Source organism: Topomyia yanbarensis, chromosome 2 (genome assembly GCF_030247195.1).
Source record: "Topomyia yanbarensis strain Yona2022 chromosome 2, ASM3024719v1, whole genome shotgun sequence".
NCBI lineage: Eukaryota > Metazoa > Arthropoda > Insecta > Diptera > Culicidae > Topomyia > Topomyia yanbarensis.
Window position 1 is genome coordinate 63,428,074 of NC_080671.1, and position 10,488 is coordinate 63,438,561.

At 41.1% G+C, this 10,488-nt stretch overlaps 1 protein-coding gene across 1 annotated transcript; it reads right to left on the reverse strand.

Annotated features, from left to right (window-relative positions):
- Positions 1–3,777: 3,777 nt before the first annotated feature.
- On the reverse strand, positions 3,778–9,294 carry LOC131686239 (amphoterin-induced protein 2-like). Its single transcript, XM_058970500.1, has one exon. It carries the CDS (start codon positions 6,973–6,975, stop codon positions 4,582–4,584), a length of 2,394 nt encoding a protein of 797 aa, XP_058826483.1. The 5' UTR covers positions 6,976–9,294; the 3' UTR covers positions 3,778–4,581.
- Positions 9,295–10,488: the final 1,194 nt, after the last annotated feature.

The following is a 10,488-nucleotide window of genomic DNA, read 5'->3' on the forward strand; positions in this document are numbered from 1 at the left end:
TACATCTACATAGTCTCTTTCTATATACACGGGAATCTTAATTCCAACTTTATCACTTTGAGCCACGTGCTTCAAGTTGTTCTGCAAAACGAAACGTTCAGCTTGTGCTAACGTGTTGAATGATATGAGTACGACATTACGAAGATGATGATACTGTAGATACATAACTTCCTTGAGCTTAAGCTGCATCTTCACCTTGAGCAGGTATTCCACTTCACGAAAACTCAATCTTATTGAACAGAATTTAAAGTCAACGACCGCTGTGTTGGGTCGGAGCAGTGATTTTTCTTCAACATTACTCATGATGGCAAGAATAAATTAAAAGTTCCTTTGTTCTCGAGACAATGCACACTAGATCGAGAGGTTGCTAGTTTTTGTTCACTTGGTTCCACTGTACGTCTGACTTGGGCAGAAGTAGAAAATAGACTGAGGTAAACCGTGTTGAAAGTAGTTTCCATTTAACTACGGCAAAAATCATAACTCAACCTTGAGTTTAATTTACTTAAATTTAAGTTGAATTTACCTAATTTTGAGTATACCACAAACAACTCAAAAGTACCTTACTGCACGGAAGACCTCGACTGAGTCGAATCTCTCGTTTTGTTTTTGACAACACTAATAAGTGCGAAAGCGACGCACAACTCAAAAGTATCTAAATTTACGTTAAAAGAACTTATTCTGTGGGTTGTTTTATTTTTGCGTGTAGATCATAGAATAATATGTGAATACAGTGACACAATTTCATATTCGTACACCTCTAGTGTATATGTTTTATATTGTTTCATAAATGTTTGCGCTATTTAATATAGGTATTGTTTTTTTAAATGTGGTATTAGATTCATCATATGTCATTTTCTTATCATTTGTAATCTAAAGTGTGCAAGTTTTCGTACACTACACATAAAAAATCATTACTTGGTGTGAAAATGGCACAATTTCATATTCGTACACTTTTGAAAAGTCAATTAATTTGTAATTATTACATGTTATTTCTTTATTTTTTTTTGTTTTACTTAGAAAAATATATTTTATGAATACAGAAAAGTGTTCATTGTCACAGTTTCCTCTACACTAGTTTAAGAAATTCCCTCAAAGGATTAAAAAAAGTAAACTAACTGACATTATAGGACGGAAAATAATTATTACTCACCAAAATGAAGCCTTCATGAAATCTTTGAATTTGTTCAAAGGTTGCGTCCAACTATTTAACATGTCGTTAAAAACTTTGATGTGGCGAAACGTAGAGCAGATATTTCGAAACACTTGAACTATAAACAATTGACGATGAGGGATAAGCAATTTTTAATTAGAAAAATTTGGGAAAATCGAGTAATTAATGTTAAATACATGGTAAATAAATTCAAGCATTTAAGTATAAGTCTGCTCTGATACGGTTCGGAATGTATGGAGAACGGACAATTACATGCCTGTGTTCTGAGCTGTCCATCAATGAGAAGAATAAAGAATTGACGTTTTTATTTATTAAACAATATTGAAATATTTTATCGGAATATTGGAAAGATTGTAAACTTTTTCTACGAGTCCAAACTCAACATCTTTGACTCAAATGGCTGTTGTTTCGAGTGGAGAAAATCGAATTCAGACATGCAAGTAAAAGCCTTATAACAACAGCTAAACGCAGGGACAATGGATTTATTGTATGGGGTATTATATGTCCACTAGAAGAGCTAGAAATTTGGTCTTCCTTGATGGAATCAATATCTTAAAATAAATTTTACATTTCCAAACGTTTTTTAAGCATAAGGCGTGCAAAAAACGTTTGGAATAAATTTATAATTGTTTAAATGTTATGGATTCTCCACTGCGGTCCTCGTTAATTAATTGATTATAAAAATAAATGGGAGTGTTTGGATAAAAGTGCGAAACTATCCGGATTATAACGAGAATGATCTTAGAAACTACCGTGGGATAAAATTTAAGTTGAATACTCACAAGAACTCATGGTCAGCATTCCAATACGATTGGAAACTGTAATTACAAACAAAAGCTACCAAATTGAATGGAGAACAAGATTGGATGGTTTTACCTAAAATTGTCCGCTTACAGCTATTTTTCCAAAAATGATTTCAAGTTGAAGTCCGTTTTCGTATTCCGGGGTGACTTTGATAACCTGCATGTTAACCCACATTAAGTTATCGTTGGCAATGTTTTTCATTGAAATGTTTGTTTAAACTGATTCTGGAAAGTTATTGATTGTTAAATAGATGTTAATTGGTATTATACAAAGTATTTCAATGTACCGTAAAATTCGAGTAACCAAAATTCGTATAATTCGTGTCCAACTAGCATAAAAGATTCTGAAAACCTTTAAAACTGCTAAAATTGTTTTATTTCAGTGCTTTGTCGACGTACAAAAAGTTTCATCCGTTCTATCACGTTGGAATATTGAACAATAAAAAAAAATGTTGCGAATTTTAGCTTAAAATGATTTGAAATAATTGCCAACTAGTTTTACGAAAAAATGTATTTAAAATAAACAAACTCTTAAAACTAAAGTTTGCACATCCCAATCTAAAGGAAAATAAAATCTCGCTTGTAATTTATTACTTTTGCTCAAATCTGAGATTTATTTGTTTTATAAAAAATAAACACTTTACGAAGCTTCGTAAAAATAAGGTAAAGTCAAATTTCGATTTTTTTTGTAGTTTTTGTACCCAAAAACCGAAAAATATACTAAAAAAGTATAACAAATCAGTATTTTATAAGTTTAGAGTAATAATCAGTTCAAATCAAAATGATTCGGTAGATTATTCTGGTTTAATAAGCGATCTAGGAAAAAAATTTCGAGTGATCAAAGTCACCCCGATGATCAAAGTCCCCCCGGTTTACGGTGCTTGTAAAATGCATATAAGCCTTCCGCATAGCTGTGTATGAAAATGAGATTGTGTCACTGTAAATCGATAAATAAACATAAACAATCGAGCGAGTAGACAAATAAACTAATAATAAATAAACAAATAAATAAATCAAAACTGGTTTGATGATAGTCAAAAACCTTTTGCACCAAAGGATAGCATGTAATGATTTTGACAGGTGATTTAGTCCGAAAAAATTAACAGCTGCAATTTCATATGTTCACAATACCATCTAGAATCTATACCTACAGAGAGCCAAATAATGAAAATAGAAAAATATTTAACGTTTCTAAATCCCATAAACTACCTTAAATTTGGTCGGTGTTAAGTCAGACTAGACCAAGTTGCAAAACATCAAAAAATGAGTTAATGATAGCACTGGATAAAGAATTTCTTCATCTACATTCCACTTTTACAAGATTTGAAAAATTAAAATATGAAACAATAAACAAGAATTATGGTAAAAATAATTTTCCAATTATAATGTAAAGGATGCTGCAATTCAAACTTTAAACGCGTTTTTCTCGAAATCAATACACTTAGTCCGGTCTGACCTAACACAGACCATTTGCAGCACGCAAATTCTCGGAATCAAAACCCCAGGTTGCTGTACCAAAGAACTGGACTTGTTATGCGCCAGCTAACTTTTACATACCTTCAACTTACCACATACTCTGGAGCAGCATTCTGAAACAAATAGTAGTGCACAACACTTCTTACGATGCTCGACGCTTTGTTGATTTCTATATTTGGCTGATTTAAATACTAACCGTTGCTGTCATCATCTATTTCTGTAAAATTTTCCTAATTCCAGTTCCAACTGACACTAACGATGCAACTGAGAAATTCGACAAATAATAGGAATCGGAACAGTGAAATAAATAAAAACAAAAGAAGGTAATCAATTTTATATACTTCATTTTTTTATTTCTCTTTCGTCCTAAAAGATCGTTTACTAAGGTATGTAGGTTTTTTTCTGCTCCTTACTAGCATTTTCCACAGATTCTCTCTTACATCTGTTCGTTTTAATTGTTTTCTTCGGGATTTCTACCCTTTCACAATGTAGCATCAGAAGAAAGTTCTTCACAATTTTCAAAGTCTTTGGTTTTATATTTACTCCGATTTACTTTACTCGTATTAAATTAACTTTTTACACGTTGTTTTTTCATATATAAAACTAGCCTAGTTTTTTTTTGCATGTTTTTTTATTTCTTTTTTCAATTTAACCATTTATATACGTTTTCGTTTGAATGTATATATATAATTTATTCCTCGCTATAATTATGAACTAGGTTTATTGATTATTTTTCTGTACACCTATTTTTTTACCATTTCAATAATTAAATTACAAGTCTTTTTCATTTCAAAAAAGTTTGCCTTCTTGATTTTTTTTACACGCTCTCCATAATGTCACCAGCCTTGATATGAACCTTTCCGCTCTTCAGAGAAACATTCTTATCATTTTGTGTGTAGTTACGTTTCTAGTATTTCAGTCGACATTCCCCCCAGTAAGGAAAACTTTGAACAAACTTCCCGTCGGTCCAATCAGGAAACAAAGTGTGTTCAAACAACCTTGATATATGTATACAAAATAAAGATAATCTCTCATTCTCGCATCCCAATCGCAATCGTCCTCCCCCCCCCCTCTCATTCACTCAGGCCGCTAAACTACGCACGTAATAAAAACAGAACCTTAAAAAATTGACTACACATCAGTACCGCATCCTTCCTGGTAGCCCTCGTCTGGGGAGTTCCGGCTGTTGGATAATGCACGTTTCAAGGCCGTCACTGGCGGCAGCACCGGTACGCCCCCTTTCTGCCACACACGCAGGGTCTTGGCATTCATTGGCATACTCCCGGTGCTGCCGTGATGCATCGGCTGTATACTGCTCAGTTTGTTGTGTAGCTGTTCCGCCCCGGGCACAATGGGCAGCCCGTAATCGGAAGGATAACCACCTCCGGTTGGCGCAGGGACAGGTCCTCCCACAGCACCTACCACACTGGAACCGTTGCTGCTTCCATTTCCACCGGCGACAGTCAACGTACCACTGCCACCGAAGTGAGTACGAGGGAACGTTCGACTGAGATAATCCACCGATGACGTTTCGTCGTCCATATTCATCATGTTGTTGTTCGTCCCGATGATCGGAACCTTATCGGAGTAGGTGGTATAACCTCCGCTGGCAATCGTCGACGTAGGAGTTCGCGTTAACAGCATATCAGTTGTTTGCTCCAGTGCCGACGTAAGATTGGAGCTGTGCGTTTCCCATAGACCGGAAGGGTACAGTGAATCACAGCCAGCCCGGCTGTACTCACCGCTACCCGGCCGCTCGATAGGATCCATCAGTGAGAGCGTGTTCAGCGCGTTGGTTATGTTCGCAGAAAGTGAGGCACTCCCGCTATTTTCCATCAGGCCTTGACCACCGGCCAGATCGTTGATGCTGCCGAGCCGTTTCGTATCGTTGATCAAGTCAGGGTTATTCCCAGCGGACGAATGCGTTGGCGACACGAAACAGTTACCGGATGCGATCAAACTGCCACCGGCATCGTAATGGGACGTCGAATAAGGCAAATCAGTCAATCGGGGCGGTTTCTGCACCGGATTGGCGAACTTTAGATCGCCGGAGTTTTTTCGATCTGGAGAATGGACATCATTAATTGGTGTGCTCACCTTGCCATTAACATTACTAGAGGGACTTACGGAGGTTATAACCTCAACCTGGCCAGGTGTTTTCGTCTCCGTCATCGGTATCCGACGTAGCCGGACCAACAGGAAGAGGATGATCAGCAGTATGAAGAGTATCAGTATTACTAGCGCAGCACTGAGGCCGATTATTTGTTTGTTTTCAATGGCGAATCCGATGTCCCGCACCACAACGTGCAGGGTGAAATTAGCTTCGGCCGTTCCGGCTCGGTTTTCCACCACGCAGTAGAACTCGTTGGAGTCCGTCTCCTGGGCATTCGTCAGCACCAGCCGGCTGCGCTTTTCAAAATTGCCCTGCTCGTATACGTACACTCGCTGGTAGGAACTGAACTGCGAATTGTTGGCCAGTAGTTTTCCGTTCCAGTACCAGTTGACACTGGCTGACGGAACCGCGCTGGTTCTACATTCGATGCTGGCATTTTCTCCGGTGAAAGCCTGAATATACCTTCGAACTGGAAGCATTTCAGGTTTGCAGGCAAAATCGTCCACGTGAAGTTCTGCGAACGTTTTGCCGATTATTCGTTCCGGGCCTCCGGCACAAACTGGTGCGATCGGATACGGTATATTGTTGTCAGTTAGCCAAACCTTGGTTGCTCGTAGTCGGCAGTCACATACCCACGGGTTTTCGTGTAGCTCAACTCCGTGTAGTTTGCTGAGTGTCTCGATTGTTTTAGGCCTTAGTTCCGACAGCTGATTGCCGTTCAGCTTTAGTGAGTGTAACGAACTGAGTCCTTCGAAAGCCTGTGGTGCGATAGTTTGTATCTCGCAGTACGACAGGTCCAGCTTGGTGAGGCTGGTGACATTACGAAAAGCGTGGGATTCGATTTTTTGGATGTGATTACGGGCCAGCGTGAGATCTCTTAGCGATGCTATGTACAGGAACGAGGCGGATGGAACTGCCGTGAGCAGATTCAGGGAAAGATCCAGCTCGACCAGGTTGGTCAGACCTGCAAAAGCTCCGTCATCGATCTGCCCTAGGCGACAATTGCGCAGGTAGAGCTTCTGTAGGTTGAGCAAATTCGCACGACTGAAGGTCTCCTTCGGCAGTATCTGTAGGTTGTTGCCGGACATGTCCAGCACTTGCGTGGAGTAGTCTATGTGCTCCGGGATTATAATCAACTGTTTGTCGATGCATTCAACCGCCTGTTTTCCCCCCTTCCACTTGCACTGACATGCCGCGGGGCAGCTTCGCTCGGCATCTGTCCGTACGATGCACACAGTCAGGAGAATCGATACCACCAGTAAACTAGCCGAAATGACGGACGAAATAGAGGCGGCTGTTTTCGATCGATGACTATGCGTTTTAGTTCTACTGCTACTAACAACATCGCCCAATGATGAGGCCGATGTCTCGGATGTCATTGTTGTTGTGCTGCGTTGTTGACCGGTCGTCATGATAAAGATTTTTCGCTTACCGAGATGGGTGAAGATAAAGCGATTTCCAATACTTAATACGCTATGCTTCTCTAGTTTCGTTGACTGACGAGGAGTAGTGGTGACATGCGAGGTTATTGGGGATATGCGTTTGGGATGAACCCAAAAAACGAGATACCGTCTTCTCTATTTGCGGTAAAGTGTATACCGGTATTCACTCCCACCCGTACTGACCGTGTGCTGGTACACAATTTGCTATCATCAATCTCGATTCTCGGGTTGTGGGCTGCCATATGAGGCTCTCTGTTTCAGCACAGCAAAAGCGTTCGCATTCGTTGTGTGTTGTTATGCTGCCGATGGTTCGCTTTCGTTATCGTGGTTATCCAAAGGAATTAGATGAGTTCCGTTTTCCCTCGTGTTGCTCGTCCCGATGTTGGACAGCATAGAACCGTATCGTTGGGTATGATGCTGACGATGTTTTATGTACCGAGGGTACGATCTAGATTATCAGTTAGGAGCTGGATAATTGTGCTGTTTGTGTAGTCGTCTTCTTCGCGTTATATTGTGCAGCACCGAGTTTTACAAATTATTAAGCATATTACCACAGGGATTATACAATTTTCGCCTGTGATCTGCTATCGTTTCATATACTTTCCACCATAGTCACTATACTTGAAATGTATGTTTGCTTTGTATGGAGCTGTAACACTGTGTAAGAGCCGTAGTCTATGTCTTTATTTATATCCCCAGAAGCTTCCACTTAATCCGCGCAACCTCTTTAATCGCACTTAATCCTGGGAGAATGCTTTCTATGCTGTATGTACGTCTTTACACTATCACACCATTTCAACTTTTTTTTCCTTCGTTATTTGCCCTCGTTACTGGGTTGGTTTTTCTTTCATCCGAACATCGTTTGGGTGCACACTAACAAACACATGAGAGGGCGTATCTCGATCCTTCCTTTCTAATGATCTTAAAAGTGATTTTCGCCTTACGTTCTCATTTGCATACATTTATTTTATCTCACCCGCGCAAAGTCAGTGGACTATTCCAACTCACTTAATTGATTTTCCACGGAAACACTACTTTCTCCGGTATTTCTTGCTGCGACTCCTCCGTTTTAACCCGATTCATGGGAGGAATATTAACTAGAATTATGATTATCACAATACTATTTATAATGCTTCGCTGGAAACACGCCGCATGCCGATAACTGCCGCCGTGCTGCGATAATCGTTGCCGTGTTCCGTAGTTTCACCTTCGGCACGTGCACTCGCATCAGATCCCGACAGAAATTATTCACCGAAAGTGTAATGCAAAGCGAGGCGGAAAATCATAAAAAATCAATTTTGTACATAAATCAATTTTTCGTTCACTGGTAATAAATCCAATTTAATCCTTGTTATGGGCTTTATACGAAAATTTATTACGTAATACGTTTGGAATGCGACCGGAGTCCGAGGTCCTGACGCACACTGTTTAATGGCCGGTCACGGCGATCACTGTCGTTGGGGGGCGTATATTTGCGTGTGAATTATCGGCCAAGGCAATAGGCCAAACGAGGAAAAACTTTTATTCGGAAATTGAATATTTCGTAATCCTTTTTTTGTGACCGAATCCGACTCTCATATCTCCCACTTCGATGTTCAGCTGCGATTGTCTGATGCACACTGTGTAGCACTATTTCTATCTCTTATTTCAATTCTCGCTGCAGCCGAATGTTTACATCAGTCCGTTTGTGAATCCTTGCGGCCGCCGAATACAGAACGGCACTTCTAACCACTTTTCCTCTCACACGGTCAATTAAGGGGAAAACACTTAATCTCGAGCGGTTTGCTTTCTCACAGCTTCCGTTCCGAAATTGGCTTTTGAAATCTCAACTCACTACTCGAAGCCGATAATTATGAACTTCCGCTCATCAGTACACGAGGCCCGCCGAAACTCGAGGGCATTCCCACTTTATACGTCGTTCACTATCCAACATTTCTTCGGTTTTCGCTATACGCGTTCCTACCAGCGCGATTGATTTTTTCTCTCCGCACCACTCATGACGGCTGCGTCCCTAAGTCTGTTTCTACTGTTTTTTTTTTGGGCTAATATTTGCCCTCATCCGGTGAGGCACTGCGATGCTCAACACTGCACGCCAATTTACTTCCTACCCTTTGGCGAGAAACAATTTTTTTTCGCTGGTTAAAAATTACTTCCTCCAGTTATTAGGCTTCTGCTGTGTACACACACAATTTTCTTTGATGCCTTCTAACCAATCACCATTCGGGATAAAAACACCACGCACGGGTCGCTCGGCACGTCCGCAGCGCACGATAAACAAGCATTGACTGAATCTTTGCGAGTAGGTACAACATACGAGCCTTGCGTACTGCTGCAAACAGGGCACCGTAGCAGAGAACGAGAGAAGAAAACCGCTCACAGTAAGAGCCTCGATGCCACTATTATTGATTTGCTGCCTTCGCCGCTGTCATAAAAAGCGTATATCCTCAATTATCTCACCATGCTTCCGAACTTCCCTCTCTTTCTCTTTATCACTTCTCTGCCCGAGAGAAACTCGCTCTCATTGCTACAGGGTGTTTCTACTGTCATACACTTGTCGGAGTTCACCCGAAACCAACACATTCGCAACCGACTCGTGCCAATCATGCGCATCGTGCATTCGGAACAAGTAGGCCTCCCTGCTGCTCGTTAGTCCTGTACTCCCAAGCGCTGCTGTCATGTTTATGCTATGCCGTACAGGATTTGTCGGACTAGCCAATAGCTCTCAGCTAATCCGAACATCTATCGTGTTTTTCGCTACTGATACCATTTGCAGTATTTTCCTTGCATAAACTAAGTACGGCTTTCAATTCAATTCCTTCCACTCGTCATAATTGCCATTCTGCTGTCGAACCGTCATTTTGTGCTGATTCAACACGCAAAACCGAATCAAAACAGGACGTAGCGGATCGTGAAAAAGGAACCAGCAGACCTGAAACTCACCGCAACCTTTTCACAGATTCGCATTATGAAATCCTCACTTCTCGTCAGTGGTCCCGTCCACATCGCACCGGGGTTGTTCCGCCACCGAAGTATAACCGGCCGAGTAGGAAGCCTTTTAGCGGTGGCATTAGGTGAAAGAATCAGCCATCCCCAACTGGGGAGTCACGCACAAAAAAAACAGAATTCTTTACGATTTGGGAGCTCTTCTCTTGTACACAAAAAAAAGGAAACCCGGAGCGAATCGGACTAAATTTCTGCTTTTGTCAAGGAGCGACCGGCCCAACCAACGTAGATCGATGATGGGTCTGTGCCGGCTTGAACCGTAAACAACGTAAAGAAGATGAAATGGGGGTGGGGGGGGGGGGGGGGGAATTGGTTTTAGTTTAACCAATTTGAGGTGAAACTAGCTCGTTACACCTAATTTCGCAGCAGCCTTAGGGAGCCGCCGCTGATGGCTGGTGGATGAACAGAGCAGTGATGTTTGCCGGATCGGTTCGGTGGTGGCAGCAGTTAGTCAGTGGTCGAAGAGCCTAAGCCCCACAG